The 20,981-nt window shown below is 38.0% G+C and overlaps 1 protein-coding gene across 11 annotated transcripts in view; it reads left to right on the forward strand.

Moving 5' to 3' along the window:
• The window catches only part of CDC14B (cell division cycle 14B), a 138,068-nt gene that overhangs the window by 41,408 nt on the left and 75,679 nt on the right, over nt 1-20,981 (forward strand). For 8 of the 11 annotated variants that reach the window (XR_008291200.1, XM_053205152.1, XM_053205151.1 and 5 more), the window contains exons 2-4: nt 8,933-9,023; nt 9,564-9,639; nt 12,172-12,264. Coding sequence is in view for 10 of the 11 variants with exons in the window: in XM_053205152.1 (XP_053061127.1) it covers nt 8,933-9,023; nt 9,564-9,639; nt 12,172-12,264 (260 nt within the window). In the remaining variant the exon portion in view is untranslated. Of the gene's footprint in view, nt 1-6,944; nt 7,557-8,932; nt 9,024-9,563; nt 9,640-12,171; nt 12,265-20,981 lie in introns of those variants that run through there. The other 3 variants (XM_015068304.3, XM_015068303.3, XM_053205154.1) reach the window with 2 other exon arrangements.

Raw genomic sequence — 20,981 nt, forward strand, 5'->3', positions numbered from 1 at the left:
CTAGGTGTAAAAGGTCCTAAATGACATTTTCCAATGGAAGGCTGTTCCATCTACATTGAAAGTCTGTTGTTGAGTATAGCCATCTTTATTAATTACCTTAGCTAGTTCTTCTGGATAACTTGCTGCTTCACCTTGCACTTGTATGTCATGGAGATGGCTTAAACCTTATGAAACAACCTCTGCCAGCATCAGACTTTTCTGCTGAGGCTTCCTCCTTTCTCAGCTTTTGTAGAATTGGTGGCTTGGGTGTTGGCCTAAAGGAATGTTATGACTGGTGTGATCTTCTGTCCATACCACTAAAACTTTCCCCAAATCTGCAATAAGGTTGTCTCACTTTATTATCATTGATGTGTTCACTGGAGTAGTACTTTCAATTTTTAAGAACTTTTTCCTTGCACTCACAAATGTGCTCTTTGGTGCAAGAGGCCAAGCTTTCAGCCTATCAATAGGCTTTTGACATGCCTTATTCACTAAGAGTATTAATTTCTACCTTTTGATTTAAAGTGACGGATGTGTAATTCATCCTTTTACTTGAACACTTAGAGGCCATTGTAGGATTATTAATTGGGGTGATTTCAATATTGTGTCTCAGTCAATGGGGAAGCCTGAAGAGGGGAAGACAGGGGAATAGCTGGTTAGTGGAGTAGTCAGAATGTACACATTTATCGATTAAGTTCACCATCTTATATATGGACGTGGTTTGTGGCAACCCCAAACAATTACAGTAGTTAACAAAGAGCACAGATCACCATAACAAATATAATAATAATGAAATTTTTGAAATACTTGTGAGAATTACCAAAATGTGACACACAGACACAAAGTGAGCAAATGCTGTTGGAAAAAAATGGTGCCAATAGATTGCTTGGTGCAGTGTCACCACAAACCTTCAGTTTGTAAAAATCCTATCTGTGAAGTGCAATAAAAGCAAAATGTCTAAGATGAGGCACCGTTTTCCTATCTTTTCCTTTAAATTTTCCTTATAGGGCTTTGTTTTAGTAGCCTTTATTAAGCAGTATGTACTTTTAAAGTTAATTTGAAATTCTTGTAGATGAATTTAAGTATTTTGCATTTTATTATTGTTAATATGTTTGGACTTATCCCTACCATCTCATTCTGTTTTATATTTGCCATGTTTTTCCTAGCTGTTTGGTGCCTTGATCACATTTTCTTTTTCTTTTTTTTTTTTAACATTTATTTATTTTTGAGAGAGAGAGAGCATGAGCAGGGGAGGGGCAGAGACAGAGGAGACACAGAATCTGAAGCAGGCTCCAGGCTCTGAGCTGTCAGCACAGAACCTGATGCGGGGCTCGAACTCACGGACTGTGAGATCATGACCTGAGCTGAAGTCTGACACCAACTGAGCCACCCTGGTGCCCCATTTCTTTCTCTTTTTTAAAGTTTACTTATTTTTGAGAGCGAGAGGGTGTGAGCATGGATGAGTGGGGGAGGGGCAAAGAGAGGGGGGGGAGAGGGAGAGGGAGAGAGAGAAAGAGGATCCCAAGCAGGCTCCAAGCTGTCAGTGCAGAACCTGATGTGGGGCTTGATCTCACGAACCAAAGTGTGAGATCATGCCCTGAGCCAAAATCAAGAGTTGGACACTTAACTGACTGAGCCTCCCTGGCACCCCATGACATTTTCTTAGTTTCTCTTGCTCTAATGATCTGAAAGGTGTGAAAACCATTGCAGTTCTTATAGTGTTATAGTGGCTTCCTTTTTTTTTAAAAAAAAGTCATTAAATATTTCAGGAATATAGATGAGTATGGAGACTAATGTAACATTGGGTGAAGATTTTTGGGTCTCTTTAGATAAGATTACTCTTTTTTTCCCCACCTTAGTTTTAGAGCAACTCATAGAGGAACACAGGAGTTAAACAGGTAAAGATAAAAATGTAGGCATTATTACTGATAAAATTAAGGGGCTTGGTTTATATCTGTGTGCATTTAGATCTGCAGGCCACTGGAATTACTTATAGAAGCAGTCACTGGCACATTGGTCAACCAGCCACAAGGATAAATTCCAGATGGTGCACCTGCAACTGATGGAGCCTCTATTCCGTATTCTTGGATGACTGCATAGAATAGAGCCTCCTCCACCCCCCACCTGTGATACATGTAGCACCAACAAGCAATAAACCTGTTGTAGTGAACTAAATCACTACGATTTCAGGGTTAGTTGTTGCCATAGTTTAACGAGTAAACTCAGTTCATCACAAGGCATAGCACAGACTAAAACCATACTCATCTTATAGGTCCTTTTTAAAAAGAGGAGCAAGAACAATTAGGTTTCTTCTTTTGTGAATTTCTTACTCCCATCTTCTGCCCATTTATTTATTGGGATGTTAGCTTTTTTCTTTGTGATTTATAGTTGTTTATAAGTTCTGATACTAATCCTCTTTTGCTTGTATGCATTGTAACTATCTTCTAGTGTGTGAATTATCTTCTAAAATTTTGCTTATGGAGTCTCATATTGAACAGAAGCATTAAATCCTCATGTGACCAAATTTCTCAATCTTTTGCTTCATAGTTAGTACCTTTTATGTTTTGTTTAAAAAAAAACCCATCCCTTCACTGTTATGAGTTATTTTTCTATATTCTAAAACTTTTAAAGCTTTCTTCTTATATCTAGACTTTTTTTTTTAAACATTTATTTATTACTGAGAGACAGAGAGTGACAGAGCATGAACATGGGAGGGGCAGAGAGAGGGGGAGACACAGAATCTGAAGCAGGCTCCAGGCTCTGAGCTGTCAGCACAGAGTCCGACATGGGGCTCGAACCCAACGAATGGTGAGATCATGACCTGAGCCAAAGTTGGATGCTTAACCGACTGAGCCACCCAGGCACCCCTTGTCTTGTTTTTTATTTGAGGGAGATGCTGACAAAATAAAGCATGAAGTATGATACTTGCTAGAGGTATTTGGAAAATACTCTTTATCAGGTTAAAGAAGTTCTCCTTTAGGCTCATTATACAAAGACTTAATTGGAACTGACTTGATTTTAATGATTCCTTTTTCTGTATTTAATGAGATAATCATGTGACTTTTTTTGTAATCTGTTTCATGTGATGGATTTTTTTTTTTTTAATGATGAGCCACTGGGAAGATTTTTTCATATACTATTGACCATTTGTATAGCTTTTTTGAATTGGCTGTTTCATTTTCTATTGGGTTGTTACATTGCTTTGTAGGTACTTTTTTTCTGTCATGACGATTACCCCTTTATTATATGATTAACCCTTTATTATATATTTTCCTCTAAGTTTGTTTTTTACTTCTATGACTTGAGTTTTGTGTCATGCTTAAAAATTCCCCATTTAAATTGTAGAACTATTCATTATAATTTTTATAGTTACCTGACAGCTTTAAAAAATTATTTAATCTGGTATTTGTTCTATAGGTGAGATGGAAATCTCAGTTTCTTTTCATACATGGAGATAACTGCTCCTTATTCAGTAAGGCCTTCTTTGTTACTGGTTTGAAATACATTTTCATTACATACTAAGTTTTCATATATGCCCAGGTCCATATTTGTATATTGCTATGGTAACATCATATTGTTTTAATTATTCTTGCTTTACATCAGCTGAAGTCTCTGAGGCAAGGATTTAAAAAAGCCTCAGGCTTCAATCTCATAGCCTATCCTAATTCTACTTTATAACAGGCTTTGTGACCTTGCTTTTAGGTCACTTAGCCTCTTTAGGGTTAGATTTCCTTTCCTGCAAACTACTGATAGTAGTAGTAGTAGTATCTACCTCATAGGTTATGAGCTTTAATACAGTACCTAGCACTGAACTGTCGATAATTGCTCACTGTCATTGTTTTCTTTTTTAAAATCAGTACTTTTGTGAACATTTCTTCCTCTGCTCCCCTTGGTCCCCCTTCCTCTGCTCCTTCCCTTCAAAACTGAGTGACTAATACAGCTGAGAGGCTGATGTCTGTTGGCCCTCTCTCTAAGGGACAGTCACTATTCAGGTAGAGCCTGGTTTTTTACCTGTTCTCTTTTCCATAGGGATGTGAATCTTCCTTTCTGCTTGTCTTGTGGTGAGCTCTCTTATCCTATAGGGAAGCTGTTCACTTCTCTAGCTACTCTGCCAGGTTCTGTGAAGTCAGTCCAGTTCCAGGGGGGAAGAGAAATAGTGGGAAGTTGATTGTGTCTGTAGGTCCAAGTAGAGTTCTTTCTGTTAAAAAGTGTATGCTGTATTATCATTGCCACCTGACTCCTACATGTGTTTCTCACTTGGTTTAGAACATTACCCCTCTGTTTGATTAATTATCCCCAAATTTCTACATTTGTTATATAGGAAAATACTTTTTACTTATTTAACGTATTTATTAAAGGAAGAAGTAGCAAACTGGAGACCCAAAAGCCAAATCAAAACAGACAACTCAAAACAAATCAAAACAGACAACTTGGGCATGAGGATGTTGAACGTTTTTGTTAACATTTTTAAATGGTGAGATTTCATTTCCTTTTACTGTGCCCTTTTCAAAGAAGCAAGAGAGGCAACATTATGTGACAGGCATATATAGGCAAGAATGTTTATTACTTTAAATCTTCAGTGTTCTCTTTTTGACAACAGAAACATTAAGTGGAAGATACATGGGTTTACAGGATTATAAATTGAATCATGAACTTTGTAAGATTCCGGCTTCTAGCTCGAAGCTTCTGATAAATAGCTCTCATCCCCGCACTCATCTCCACAGCAGTTTATTGCAATATTAGTCTAACAATAGAATATTGAGAATACATTATGGAAAGGTAATTGGACATCAAAAATCAGTGATTTTTTAAAAATAATATTTGTTTTTATTTAAGTAATTTCTATACCCAATGTGGGGCTCCAACAACCCCGAGATCAAGAGTTGCATGCTCTTCCAACTGAGCCAGCTGTATACCCCAGTGATTCCCCCCCGCCCCTTGTAGTGTGTAAAAACCTCTTCCCACTTCCTTCTAGGTATTCCCAGTTTTGTTCGGGTTTGTTAAAAGAAATTGGATTGCAATATATATAGGTAGAAATCAAATAAGTTATCAGTTCTCTCTTTTATTTTATTTTTTAATTTTTTTTAATGTTTATTTATTTTTGAGAGAGAGAGAGAGAGAGAGAGAGAGAGAGAGAGAGAGAGACAGAGTGCAAGCGGGGTAGGGGCAGAAGAGAGGGAGACACAGAATCTGAAGCAGGCTCCAGGCTGCAGGCTTCAGTGTCCAAGCTCTAAGCTCTCAGCACACAGCCCAACGCATCACTTGAGCCAAAGTCAGAGGCTTAACCTTAACTGTTTGAGCCACCCAGGTGCCCCCTACCAGTTCTTTTTTTTAAATGTGCACAAAGGACTTTTCCAGGTTGCCTTATACTATGCTTGCAGTATGCTTCATATCTTGATGAAGAGTCAGCTTTGGAGAAACACTGTTAGCCTGCAAGTTCACTTTTCAAAACCTTCTTCATTTTGAATAGGTAAATGTATGGTACAAAATTTGAAAGTTATGAAAAGGCACAAATCTCACTTATCTTTCTGTATTTCCGGACACTCAGTGTCCTCTTGTAAAACGCATTCACTACTACCAGTTTTTTGTATATCCTTCCAGAGATTAGCTATGCAATGTGCCATATACAGTCATACAAATGCGTACATATACTTTACACACATTCAAATAAATGGTATAAATGGTAATATTTAGCAGCCTGTCTTGGCAGTCTTGCCAGCTTTCAGTCTTGGAAATTTCTGCCAAATTGCCCTTTCTTGCCCTTCAAGGAGGTTATCCCAGTTTATATTCCTACTCACAGGCAACCTGAGAGGGTGGATGTTTCTCCACAGCCTCACAAACAATGCTTTATCAGACTCCTCTGATTTTTGCCAAGGAAAAATAGTACCTTGTGGTTTCAGTTTGCATTTTTTGTATTTTGAAGTTCAACATCAGCTTGAGATGAATTTAAAAATATTTTCCAGCTTATGTCTTGACTTTATGTGTTTATTTTCCATGAAGACCTTTTTATTTTACTATTATCATTTTAATACTTATTTTTGGGGGGGAGAGTACAAGCAGGGGAGGGGCAGAGAGAGAGAGGGATAGAGGATCTGAAGCAGGCTCTGCACTGACAGGCTGACAGCAGCTAGCCCAAACTCACAAACCTTGAGATTATGACCTGAGCCGAAGTCAGACACTCAACAGACTGAGCCACCCAGGTGCCCTATGAACACCATTTTAAAAATGTGTATCAATTTAATACATTCTCTTATGGCTTTTAGTTTTTGTTTCATTTTAAAAGGCCCAATTGGAGAGTACAGAAATAATTCATTATTTTGTTTTTACATTTAAAGTCTTTGATCCTTTTGGAAATTTTAGGATAAGGTTAGGAGGTATGCAGGCTTACTTTTGATGCAAAGATGTATATATTGTGATATAATGTGTATATTGTATTAGGACTTTAAGTGACTTGGGGGAAAGAGTACAGTAGTTCCTGTATTGCCTTTCTCTTTACGGGAGTCATTGCAAATTTTTTCACAGATAAAATAATACTTGTCTGTAGGAAACTTGGGAAAATAACAGGAGGAAATGAAAATCATCAAAATCACCCATGGTCCTAGTGTGTATGTGCATATACATATGCACATACTCATACTGTATCGTAAGTTTTTTATCACTTGAGACTAACACAGGAACATAGATTTAGAAAATACTTTAAATAGATGCTTAAGTATTGGGTCTGAATTTTTGTTTTTCAACCATCCTAATGCTTTTTGGAGGAGAAATCTAGGACCTTTAAAGGAACACATGGCCTCAGTTTTAGGCTTACCTTTAAATCCTGAGCAGTTTTGGAGAGCCCAAATAGATGAGACGTCAGCATTCCTGCGAGCCTGGCACCCAGCGGGTCTCGACCCGAAGTGGCCAAGGAGCTGAGTGGCCTAAGAAGTCGAACGCCTCCACCCGCCCCCGCCCGCCTCCCGGCTTGGCCCTGTCCGGTAACAGTGCCCCCTAGCGGCAGCGGCGAGGAGGGCTGAGTGCGCGGCTGTGGCTGCTGTGGGAATGCCCCGCATAGCTGGGCAGGTCAGCCAACGAGTCCTTCTCTTCTGACAAGTCCTTTTAATGGCTTTTGGAGCCGCTTGCTTTTATGAGGCCTGTGTCCGCTTCTGCGGTGTTTTGCTGCACTCCCCGACTTTAAGTGCATTAGTGTGGCCCGGCCAGGCCTGGCGCTGCGGAAGACCGCCAGGCGGCCCCAAGGCGGGCCGAGGCTCAGCCCCGGCGGCTGGGGCTCTTTTCTGCACCCCACTCTTTCGCCACTCTGTTTGGGGCCTTTTGAGAAGTTTTGAACTTCCGGGGTTGGCTCGCCCGCGTTTGTGGTGTGGTGGGTGGCCGAGGGGCGTTGCTGTGCTCTGCGCTTGGGCGCGGCCCTTTAAACTTTGTTTTTTTTAAACTTCGGGGGTGTGGTCGCTGCGCCTCCTCTCTCCCGGGCTGGTTGTTCTCTGGCCACCCGGTCCTTCCCTCCGCCCCGCCTTCCAGATGCTTTGGAGTCATGAGCCGGGAGGGCGCAGGGACCCCTCTGGTGGCCGAGGTGATCAAAGGTGAGTGCGGGGCTTGTCTGTCGCCGCTGGGACACCCGGTACTCCGAGAGCATCAGGCGGTGCCGCGGGGCGGGGGGAGGGGTCTAGGGGAGGTGAGGAGGCGTCAATTGCCGGCAAAGGGCTGCCCTTCCACTTCGGGCCGGGCAGTTGCTGTCTCACGGGCGTGGGTGGCCTCCCCGGACTCCTTGTCCCCAGGCATGGTCTTGCTCTGGGGCGAATCCAGACGGACACGTGCAGTTGGGAACCCGGTGTCCTTACACCCCTGGCTGGTAGAGTAGTTGCGTCTCCTCACCCAAGGGAGCAAAATCCCAGGTCATTCTGTGCACGGGGATCAAGGTTCATTTGTGGTTGGAAAGGAATAAACTCCGGCATCCGTTTGTTTGTGGTTGCAAGACATTTCAGTTGAGTTTGCAAGGAAGTAAATACAGCGATTGTGTGAGTTGAATTGTAGACAGAAATTGTTTAAATTCCCATTTGGGGAAAGGATGCCAGCTGGCGTTCTTTATATTTTACTATTTTGAAGGCTGTGCTTGATTTTGCCACAGTCTGAGTGTGAGTATTCTCCTAGCACGACTTATTACTACTAAGAGGTATTGCAGGTGACTGCTTCACTGATGATTTTTAGGCAACTTTTTTTGGGGGTGAGGCATGGAGAAAGGGTGGAGCCTCTGAGCATTACTACTCCTTACCATTCTTGCTAAACTTCACAGCAGCCTAACTGCATTTATGCAACACAGGTTCATCTCACACTCCTCTTGGAGAAACCTCTCATTGCTTCTGTTGTAATGGTAATTTGTCTAATTGTAAAAATCACTATGACAGTAGTGATTCCGAATCAAAAAAGAAGCGATCCCTAAGAACAGTTGGATAAACATATGGTTTGTTTTGTTGTGTTCTATAGCCGTAAACATTAATTTAGCAGCATTTTTTGATGGCGTTCTTTAGTTTCTGTTTTAAAAAATGCAGTTTCCTATTGAAATAATTTTTTAGGATGACTTGAAAACCTAGTGAAACAAAGCACAAGTAATCTAGGTTGATGCCTAATTATCAAATGCATGCCTCCAGTTGCTGAAATTTCTTAGCCCATGGGTACTAAAGTTTTGTAATGAGAGGTTCCTCTAAAAATCTAGCCATGTTGCTATGTGAAAAATTACTTACTGCTATTGAAATTTATGGTTAAAAGCAATTTCTCCTTTAAAAATGTGGCTTATTTATTATCACCTGCCAGAATAGCAAAACATTTTGAAATTGCCCATTACCCTTACCATGCATGGGAAAAATAAAAATTTGACTTCATCTGAAAAGAGTTGCATCATGATATGTGAAACGTTTTTTAATAACCTGAAGGAAGGAACATTGCAATTTTTCCATTTCAGATCGCCTTTGTTTTGCCATTCTCTACAGCAGACCAAAGAGTTCGTCAAATGTACATTATTTCAGCATAGATAATGAACTTGAATATGAGAAGTAAGTATTGCTTTTTAAAAGATTGTTAGTAACATTTTTTTTTTATTTTGAAGAATCTAAAGGTATGTTTATAAGTAGAATAGCCTTGGAAAATTACTAATCTGTTGATAATTGGAGAATGCTTTTTTTTTTTAAACTCTTGGTAATAAAATAGATCTTTAGGAAAAAATCAAAATGAAAGAACCTTCCTAAATTTAATAATTTACATTTGAAATTCTAATAGTTTAAGGTATATTGAGGTTAAGCTAATATGCTACTAAGTAAGATGCTGTGTTTTTGCCAGTAGAAACATGTGGAAAAACAGCTTTTTTATTCAACAGGTATTTTCAGATGTTATCGAGGCTAGATTTAACCATTGTCACACTTGCCGTGTTTTTTTAATAAACATTATTTACCAGAATACCACTAGTATTAAGTTGTATGATCAGTAAAAATTTGGTATACTCTTTCTTGTCTTAATTGGATCTTGTAGTTCCAAAAAGGAATTTATATTAGAGCATCTAGAATGTATATATATGTTTTTGTTTTTCATTTTTAAAGCTTCTACGCAGATTTTGGACCACTCAATCTGGCAATGGTTTACAGATATTGTTGCAAGATAAATAAGAAATTAAAGGTAAAATCTTTTTTACTTAAGATTTGACTTAGGTAATCATTGTTAGCCTGATCCTGGGGAGGGAAAAGTAAGGAAAACATACCCTGTTTTTTATTTAAAAAAAAAATAAAATAAAGTCTTGTTTCTCACTGCAGGGTGCTTAAGACATACATGTGGCTTATTGTTTTATATAGTCATAGTGTATATGTTTATTTTCCAGAGTTTTGACTGAATGGTTTAAGACTGATTGAGTCGTTTGGTTCTGGTTTGAATTGGTAATGATTAAATACTTGAAAAGCCAAAGTGGAAATTGGTTATTAAAGTGAAACCTCTTACTGTCTGTTCTAATGGAACTGAAACCCAGCAAGAGAAACTTAAACTTCCCTTGCTTTGGTCAAACAATGACCTTTCTGCCTTCACTTTGACAGAGAATGCTAGCAAACTAGTGAAGAAAATTGCATCATCTTACTTCCATTCTATCTTTAATGTCCCGTGATGTTGTACTACTACTTGTGACTTTTCACTCTCACCCTTTGTACATACTATGAAGGAGCAGGGAAGGCAGGGGCAAACAGCATCTCTTTAAGGCTGTATGTGAGAGTTGCAAAGAATATTTCTATTAGTTTGAATTCAGACCCCATTCCTTTATTTAAAAAACTTTGACTTATGGTTACATATAATAAAAAGTGTCTGTGTACTGCTAGCAATTCCAAATTAGTCACTGTAAATTCTCATGTAGAAAGTGCTGCATTTAGGGGCCATTACTTTTTTAAAAACAATGTTATCCAGGTGATTACTTACCATACTGTTACACAGAAGAAATAAAATTTATTTTCAACTAAAAATTAAATTGTATTAAAAATTTATGAGTGATTAAGGCAGATTTTTTTTTCCCCTTGAGCCTCAAACCTAAAATTCCCCATCATAACTGTTGGAAATACCTGCCAGAGGAGTTACTAATCTGCAAAATAGCAATGTGCCTTTTCTTTTTGCATTATATAGTATGCCCTACAGATTTATGTAGAGATGGAAACTCTTTTTTTCTGGGCTTTATTTTTCTCTTGAATAGGAGTATAAGCATTTATGGCCTTGTATATTTATGTCCACACCCTCCTCCTTTTTTCCACTTGCCAGTGGCAGGTCTTTTGTTCATACAGGGCTAGGAAGCTAAAAATAATTTCCTCTCCCCCTGCTTGAGTTTCTTTGCTCTAATTTTGAAAGACTTTTTTTCCCCCGTGTATTCCTCTATCTACAGCCTTTTATCCTTCAGTCAACCAAGAATATATTGGTATATTAGTCCTTTTTTTTTTTTTTTAAACTTTATCATTTACTAGAACCAACTTTCAGGGTATTGACCATCCAACCTGGTAGAAACATTACTGCCTACTCAATTAGTGATAAAAACATGTATAGAGTTTGAATTTCAGTGTCTTGTGCTTATGTTGCTCTATGGCTGGTTGGGTTTTGTTTTTGTTTTTAAAATCGACTTGGATCTCTTACTCTATGTAAACAAAATATGTACACATTCATCATTGACTCACAGAAGCCAAGAAATATGTGCTTTTTGAACTCAATATATCCTTTTCCTTATGCTTACCTGAATCTGTTTCTGCTCATGTTAGTGAAATACAGGTGAGGAGGTTCTAACTAATCATATGCTTTTTTTGGTTTTTAAATTCCATATCCTTTTAAATAAAAAGTATAATGTATTTACAGAATTGAAGTATAATGTATGTACAGAAATAGGTACAGATCTTGAGGTTCAGATCAATGAATTTTCACAAACTGAATATATGTAGGTAATCATCTAAGTCATCAAATCAAGAACAGAATGTTAGCAACGCCACACAAGAGCCCACTTATGCTCTGTTATCTCTGTTCCACCCCTTCTCTGCCCTGTTTCCTCATTCACTATCCTGATTTGTAACAGAATTATTTTTGCCTGTTTTTATTTACCCTTTTATTAAAAAAAATTTTTTTTAATGTTTATTCATTTTTGAGAGACAGAGCACGAGTGGGGAAGAGGCAGAGAGGGGGAGACACAGAATCTGAAGCAGGCTCCAGACTCCGAGCTGTCAGCACAGAGCCCAACACGCGGCTTGAACTCCCGAACTGCAAGATCTTGACCTGAGCTGAGCCCGAAGTCAGACGCTCAACTGACTAAACCACCCAGGCGCCCCACCCTTTTATTTTAATGCAAAGGTTTTGGGAATAGATGTTAAAAACAAAAACGGGGAAAGGAAAGAAAAGTCCCCTCCTCCCCACTGCCTTTTCTAGCATCGTATGTATTCTTTCAGAGCATGTACTCTAAGCATATACCTGTTCATGTCTCTTCCTCACTCCTTAATTGTACATTCATTTTAATCCAAGAATATGTCTATTATGGGAAGGTACATGGTATTTTTGAGTATTAGAGTTAACTATTTTAAAGTTCTTGCTAATACAAATGCTTATATGTTGTTAAGATTTGGAATTTGTATCTTCATCACAAAGTAAAGTTTTAGAAAACTTGAAATTAAAGAGAAATACTAACAGCTATTTATCTTTATGCAGTCCATCACAATGATGAGGAAGAAAATTATTCATTTTACTGGCTCTGATCAGAGAAAACAAGCAAATGCTGCTTTCCTTATTGGATGTTATATGGTAAGTATTAAACTGATTTCCTAACATATTAGTGAAAATGCATACGGCAGTGGTACTTTAAATTGCAGTTGGAATTTTGAAATTACGTTTTCTATGATAACGTCTTGATTTCTTTCCAGAAAGAACATGTTTTGTTTTTAAAGATTTGACCAGCTGGAAAGGCTGTGCATGTTTGGGAGGATGGGGTATATGGGAGGTTTCTGTACCTTTTACTCAGTTTTGCTGTTTTGAACCTAAAACTACTCTTTAAAAAGTCTATTTTTAAAAAAAATTGATCAACTACTGTGAAACCCCTTTTCTGTGTTTTGCACTTAATAATGCCCCCAAAGCTGTGTGTTTTTTTTAAGATTTAAAAAAAAAAATTTTTTTTTTAACGTTTATTTATTTTTGAGACAGAGAGAGACAGAGCATGAATGGGGGAGGGTCAGAGAGAGAGGGAGACACAGAATCTGAAACAGGCTCCAGGCTCTGAGCAGTCAGCACAGAGCCCGACGCGGGGCTCGAACCCACGGACAGTGAGATCGTGACCTGAGCCGAAGTCAGCCGCCCAACCGACTGAGCCACCCAGGCGCCCCCCCAAAGCTGTGTTTTTATAAACCCATGGTCCGTTTAGTGAAGTTGTAAAAGTGGAGTCAGGATTAATAATTTTTTTTTTTTTTCTAGAAAAACAGCAAAGTGCATCATACGAAGTAAGAGTGCTTTATAATTTGAATATAGGCAATTTTTCCCTAACTGAGGTATGATTCTTAGATCTATTCTTAGGATTCTCTCTATTCTTATCAAAGCATCTTGCATGAGGAAAATGGGTGCATACTGCGTAGGTTACACAGAACATTGAGAGGTCTGTTTGAATCATTGCAAAGCGTGTTTGGAATAGCCAGTATTTACACAAGAGTTATAAATTTCATTTATTTATAAGCATCAAGGAAGAGCTTTTTTAGTCCCATTTTATCACTGCCTGATGCATTTATCTGCAGGAGTATCTTAGCAGCAAGTTTTCCAGAATATGCCAAGAGCTCCTCCAGAGTGGTGTGTCCCTTATCTTTTTGTTTGTTGGTATGGAAGCTAGCTGTTCTGTTCACTGGAGAAGAGCAAGTTGAATGTGTTTTCTATTCCCATCCACCATAAAGGGATTGTCTTTGAAGTTCTTTAGATAAGTTCTTTCTTCCCTCAGCTTGCTACTTGATTCTGTCATGCTTTCCTCCCTTTGAAAGTTATTTTCTGGTATATAGTTTAATAATTTAGAATGTACAGTGATTAGACCAGAAGTTGGTGGTACTAGCTAACATGGCACCTAAAAATTTAGTGATTTCCTTTTCTGTTAAAGGTAAATCATTAACAACAGTGATTAAGGCCTTTTTTGCTTTTGTTTTTCCTCTTGTGCTCACAGAAATAGTTGATAGAAATGTTTCTGGGATAGTTTTATCATCTCCGAATATATGAAACACAGGTTGTAGATGATGTCTATTAAAATTTGACTTCTTAAGCTTACCGAAATATGGTGCTTTTGTTTAGTTGTTTGTTTTTCCATCTTTCCTGGTGTTTATTGTGCTTCACAGCAAAAATTCTTAGGGGTAAAAAAAAGCCTATGCAAGTTCTCAAGAAAAAGAGAATAGGGAGGTGGCTCTTTTAACAGGGCATTTGGTCCCATTACTTAGCCAATCACTGGGGATAGGAACCCCATGGATTACAGGATAAATCATGACAGCTTTACAGAAAGAGGGATGTAGCCAGAATTCTTGGGGTTTGTACAGTGTTAGAGGAGATGCTGGAGAAATGGCCCTTGGTGTGACAGTAAAAGTCTTTGCACTGCCCAGGAGAAAATCTGGGTGGCTGAAGCCATTCCATTTCAGAGAATGTGCGCTTGCCTAGAACATACCGAGTTCTGCCTGGACTGTTCTTGGTGCAGTCGTTTGTTTCTGGTCAGGTGAGATGTCCCCAAGTTGGGGGGTGGGTCTTGGGGAGCCAGACATGATGTCTTCAGTGTGAAGACCCTCCAGAGAAGGTGGCTGTGATCATGGTGGAAACCAAGGGTTTTGTTAAAAACAAAACACTTGATAATTTTATAAATAAGAAGTCTCTTTTTAATAATCTTATTGCTGTTGTGTGTTACTGCTAGTGAAAAAAAAAATGACCTCTTGGCAAATTTACCAAAAATTTGTTGTCATATTTGTTTTAAGTTTGGTGTTGGCCTTTTGAGTTTGTTTATGGTTTATTTTGGCATGTAGAAGTGTATTTTTCTATTTTTAACATATTTGGAGTTAGAAATCCTTCCAGGATTTTATGCTCTCAGATTAACACTGATTTGATTGGTTAGGAAAGTGCCAGGTAAGCAATTTGGACATGGACTTGAGTTCATTCCTTTGCTCAGTTAGAAGCCAGCTTGGCAGGAGGATCACAGCTCTTGGCTGTAGTGAAAGTCCTTGCAGCCATGACTGGCTGGCTAAAGTGGGAGCTTGGAGTTCAAATGATGCTAGGTAGAGAAATAGGAGAAAACCTAAGAAAAGGAAATTTATTAATAGTAGCAAAAGAGGATCGAGGTATAACATGGATACCTTAAAAGATGAAACATCAAAGGTAAGTAAATAGAGATTTGATCTGGTTGAAGTCTGTTAAATCCTCTGATGAAAGATTTGTAGAAAGAATGAGAATTCCCTAAAAAATCGATCTGCAGCCTTGATAACCTTTTTTTGGAGTTATTGAGGAATTTTGGAGATTGTAAGGCTTTTTAATGGTTGACCTGGAAGGTGGTGTGGTAATGTTAAAACAGAAAGTCTAGAGGAAGAAGTTTCAGGAAGGAAATGTTCCAAATGGACTGACTCTTGATCCATCCTTTTACACTCTGGGATTCTGAAGGGCATGTCCCCTTCTTCTTTACACATTCAGAAGGACCTAATACAGAGTGTGGAGGAGGCTTGAGAATAAAGTGGCAGTACTTCTATTATCTTTTTGTCTTAAAAACAGAGGAGGTTAGTTTTATAAGTACTCAAAATAACTCAGATACTTAAAACAGGATTGATATGCTCATGCTCCCTTTTGTCAGATGGTCAAGTGTCACATGTGGCAGAAGAAGTGAGATTATTGGCTTAACTATTCATTTGTCTTCAATGTGCATATTTCCAAGTAATGCACTTTGTGTGGCCTGGTAAATGGATTCACAATCATCTGAAATGGTAGGAGCTTTGGTAACAAATTATGGTGAAAGTAACAATCTTAGGGTGCTTGGTTAAGCATCCAACTCTTGGTTTCAGCTCAGGTCAGGATCTCACAGTTTTGTGTGTGGGTTTGAGCCCTGCATGGGGCTCTGTGCTATCGATGCAGAGCCTATTTGGGATTCTCTCTTTCTCCCCCCCCCCCCCCCCCGCCCCTTCCCCACTTGTGCTGTCTCTCTCTCAAAATGAATAAACTTTAAAATTTTAATTAAAGCAAATTTAAAAAAAAAGAAAAATCTTGTATACCACTCACCGTAGAAGACTTGAGGAATGTGAAAGATAAGTGCATTACATCATTTTATGAAGTGGTAAGTTTACCCTGTTGTGATAAGTCTGTGATTCCTTATTACCTAGCCAGATTTGGAGAGGGGTGGTATATATAGCCTGTCATTTCAAGTAAAGGTGAAGTTTTAAGTGAAAATGCCTTTCAAAACAAATAAATTCATAATTAAGAGAGTATTTTGAAAATAAAAGTTTGAAACTTTTGTCATTTTGTGAAAAATGTCATGTACAAAACCTGTGTACCCTTGAGAAATTTAGAAAATCTTCCTTAAAAATAAAAAATAAAAACCCTTTTATATTTATAAAAACAGGACATGTGCAGGGGCGCCTGGGTGGCTCAGTCGGTTGAGCGGCTGACTTCAGCTTAGGTCATGATCTCGCGGTCTGTGAGTTTGAGTCCCGTGTTGGGCTCTGTGCTGACAGCTCAGAGCCTAGAGCCTGTTTCGGATTCTGTGTCTCCCTCTCTCTGACCCTCCCCCATTCATGCTCTCTCTCTGTCTCAAAAATAAATAAACGTTAAAAAAAAAATTAAAAAAAAAAACCAACAGGACATGTGCATATGTGTGTGTAATATACTATATGTTTTATGTTCACTAGTACAGTTTTATCACCTATTTTTTTCAGTCAGTGGCTCATTGTTCCATTTTAGTACATACTACATCATCTCTATACCTGGATTATATTCATATTTCCTCCATCGATCCAAAATGTCCAAAGCAATATGTAATCCAGGACCACACATTGTGTATGATTGTTGTGCCCTTAACCTCACTGACACATTCATGGTACCTTTTTGCTCACACTGATTTATGGAAGAGACCAGACCTCTTATGGAATGTTCTACCTTTCGAATTTCTCTGGTTTCTTCCTTGTGGTATGTTTTAACTGGTTTTCTCCATTCTCTGTATGTCTTCTTAACTGGAAGTTAAATCTGTAGGCTCGTGCATTAGTAGAATATGTTGCATCATATCAGAAAACATATGATATAATACCTAAATTACCATTCAGGATGCTAAAAATGTCCTTTGGAGTAGGGGCTAATCATCAAATTCCTTCAATGTATGATTTTTCTCCTTTATGACTTAATGGATTCAGATGGTGTTATTTTGAAACTATTTGTATGTTCAGTTCCCCATCAACCATGCAGCTAGTGTTTTAAACAACAATTATAGTACTTGCCTCAATCAATTTTATTATGATTTCAGTATAACCATAATTCCTAATTATTTCATTCATCCTTCATTTATTAGTTGGCTTTCTTTCATGGAAATTGAACTTCCTTTCTTCCAGTTAAGATTGTTGGTTATCCTGAAACCGGTTTCCTACTGAAAGGCAGAATGAATGGTGTTTTTCCATTTAAGTACACAGTTTTCAAAGTCAAGTGTTCTAGTGATAGCCACAAAACAAAATTTTATAACCTGCTTTAAAATCATCTAAGTAAAGTTTCAGTGGATTTTGGGCTTATTTGCTAAGCATGTTTTCAAATGTGCAGCACTCCTCCATTAGTTTTTAATAATATCTGATTAGCATTTGGTAAGTTGGGAATTTACTCACCAAATGTCCATCATTGGCTGGATGGGTTGAAAGAATGAGTGTAATTGTTTCTGCATTTACATATACTTACCACAGTAAAGTATCTGTTTTAGTTAAAGCACCCATTAAAATCAAGAATTGAAACAGCTGTGCATGATTTTATGTATATGAAGCTCTTGGAAGGCTAGCTATTCTATTCCATAGAGACAGAAAGCATATCAGTGGTTGTCTCAGACTTATGGGGAGGGGGAAACATTTGGGATTAACTGGGAAGATGCACAAGAGAACCTTTGAGGGTGATGGGAATTTCCTGTCTGGATTGTGTCATGGTTATATAGGTGTAGACAGTTGTTAAAATCCATTGACTTGTACATTTAAAATTATGTTTTTATTGATTGTAAAATATACTTCTGTAAATATTTTTTAACTAAAAAGAGTAATAAATAAATAGAAGAAAAGAAGTAGCCGAACTCACAACTCACAAGTAGGCATTTAAAAACACTTAAAAAATGAAGCATTAGCTGTTAAATTTATTAATATTTTAGTGAAGAAGTTCTTTATTTTATTATTTTTTTGTGAAGAAGTTCTTTAAAGCACAATTACTGTATATAAATAATCATTTAAGAAATAACTGTCACTTTATCTTTGTCTATTTAATTTTTTATGTGTATACTTTGTAATGGAAGTGATAGTGTGTAATACTAGTAGGTATAAACATTAATTTCTAGTTGCAAAATAGTTTTTTGAAGAGGCCACTGAGCTGGCTTTTAATTTCAGTTTAGTTAGAATATCTGGCACAAATTAAACATTGAATAAAATGTCTTCTTCTTTTTCTTTTTTCCCCCTGCTCCTGTCCATCATTATCATATCTTAAATCTGCTTTTTATATTAAAAAACAAGAAAGTTACCATTTTATCTTATTGCCCCAGCAGCAGTTCTGTTTTCCTGCAGATATATAGTATTTAGCTCTTCCATAGGTTAAATGTACTTTTGAGGGCTAGCGTGGGAAATTAACCATTGTTGCTAATAGTTTTTGTGGTTAAAGCGTTCTGAGTATAAGATAAATGACAGAAGCAAACTCTTGGTACATAGCTTGCAAATTTGCTTTCCTTTAATGTTTAATAGATTACTTTGGTAGAGCTAATTGTGCTAACATATAGATTTCCTGTTCAAAATTTATCACTCTGTATTATTATTTTTTATTTCTAAGCAATTTTTATAACCTTTATAATGACTTACCTTGTAAATTGTTAACATTTACATTGAAAATTTTACTAATTAAATTCTGGGAATTGATTAATTCAGCAATCTTTGAGTAGAATCCTAAATTGTATTGAATTTGAGATTACTTCAACAATTAGAATAAGAGCTCAGGGACTTAATTTGTTATTTAATGATGATCTTTTGAACTTGTAGTCTCCTTTTCCTGAAGGATTTAATTATTTTGGACCCGGAGTAGTCAGTACCAGGTTAAGGTGGCTGCAGGGTGAAGGGATCAGATGAGAAGTTAAGACAAAGGGAGCACGGAGGAGAGGATCTGGGAGCTGTAGGTAAGAATCCAGTTCGGCAAATAGCCATCTAAATGGGGCAGCAAAGACTGGAGGATAAAATCAGGTGGGATGGCCAGGGTCTTGGCCCTGAGCAATACTCAGCCCTGGGCAAACACCCTTCCTGGGTGTCAGTGAAAAGTAGGGCCAACAGCAACAGGCAGCTGTAAACAGCAACCAGGAACCAGGTTAGTGTGAGGTGTGCCCAAAAGGAGATAGGATGGGCCGGAGGAATAGGCCAGGTGGTAGAGGTGGCTGTAGGCATCACAGTTCACAGCCTTACTACTTCCTTTTTCACCCTAGTGAGCCTGACTGCTGGTATTTCAGCTGCCCATGATACTTGGTAGGTGGTATTAGTTTGGGGAAAAGGTAAAGAGAAATTACTCTGACTGTTACAAGCTTTGATTGTAGATCTTTCAAGCTGTCTGGAATTTTGGATCCTGTCCTTGTTTTAATACTTATTTTTTTATTAAAAAAATTTTTGTTTAACATTTGTTTATTTTTGAAAGGCAGAGAGAGACAGAGCGTGAATGGGGGAGGGACAGAGAGAGGGGGAGACACAGAAACAAAAGCAGGCTCCAGGCTCTGAGCTGTCAGCACAGAGCCCCACGTGGGGCTCAAACTCACAGACTGCGAGATCATGACCTGAGCCGAAATCGGCTGCTTAACCGACTGAGCCACCCAGGCACCCCTAATACTTGTTTTAGATAGTATGGTTTCTCATCTATAAATAAGGGCTGAGCAGTAGGCCCTCTTCCATCCATAGCAAGCCGTGTGATTTTGGGTGACCAGTTGGAGAAGTGGGAGAGTAGTGGCCTGCTGGCATTGTGTAACTAACAGTATTTATTTTTAAATAATAGTAGTTTGTTTGTTTTTGCCATGTTTAAAAATTAAGAGGTTTCATGTAAAAAAAAAAAATCAAGATTTTTGCTTTGTTTAAAAAAAAAAATCCCTACTACTCACATAGTATAACCATGTACACTTAATACCCAGAACCAATTCCCTCACATTAAAAAAAAAAAAAAGTTTATTTATTTATTTTGAGAGAGAAAGAGAGTGAATCCCAAGTAGGCTCTGCCCTGTCAGCATGGAGCCCTACACAGGGCTGGATCTCACAAATCCTGAGATCGTGACTAGAGCTGAAATCTAGAGTCGGACCCTTAACTGACTGAGCCACCCAGGCGCCCCTCCCTCACGTTTATTAGCTGTATGGCTTTGGTAGATATGATTGCTACTCCAAACTTCCAGTTTCCCTTTATCTAAACTGAGAATCATTATACTAGCCTACTGTTATATAAATAAAAATAATTAAAAAGTGAAAACTGTTGAAATATAAGGCCATCTGATTTTTTCTAAAAATGATTTAGGTTTTTTTTTCATATTTCTGTATTTGTGCAGGAGCTGTGAAATTGATTTATTTATCTTATCATGTAAAACTGTATTGTATATAGTCTTTCCCTGCTCAATAAGCTATTTCTGTAAGCTTATTTCCAACTTTCATGAACATTTCAGTATTAATCTGGAGAGAGTGATTTCTTTAAAAAAGATCATTCAAGTCTTGGCATAGGAAAGACCATGTCATCTGGTTGATGCGCATGTAAGTTAATACTGGAAACATTGTGACATTTCTCCATGAAAAATACTTGAAAATGGGGTACCTGGGTGGCTCAATCGATTAAGTGGCTGACTCAGGTCGTGATCTCAGTTTGTGAGTTCGAGCCCCACGTCGGGCTCTGTGCTGACAGCTCAGAGCCTGGAACCTGCTTCAGATTCTGTGTCTCCCTCTCTCTCTGCGCCTCCCCTGCTCACGCTCTGTTTCTCTCTGTCTCCCAATAATAGATAAACATTAAAAAAAAAGAAAAATACTTGAAAATGGTTTACTGGTTTATTGGGCTGCCACATTTGTTGTGGAGTTTAAGTACTCTTTGTTATTCTTCATTCTTAGGATGATTTGTGTAATGTTTTGGTTTTTAGAACTGTACCAAAGACCAATAAGTACATAGCTTAAGCTTCAAAATGCTCTGTGTAAGAATAGAAATAAGAAGCATGTGTCTAAGTGATTGGGTGTTATTATTTGAGGCCTGAGTGGTCAGGATTGAAACTGATCAGTCTGTGATTCTTTTCTTTCAGTCCACTAATTAAT

The sequence above is a fragment of the Acinonyx jubatus genome, chromosome D4 (genome assembly GCF_027475565.1).
Source record: "Acinonyx jubatus isolate Ajub_Pintada_27869175 chromosome D4, VMU_Ajub_asm_v1.0, whole genome shotgun sequence".
In the NCBI taxonomy this organism is placed as follows: Eukaryota; Metazoa; Chordata; class Mammalia; order Carnivora; family Felidae; genus Acinonyx; species Acinonyx jubatus.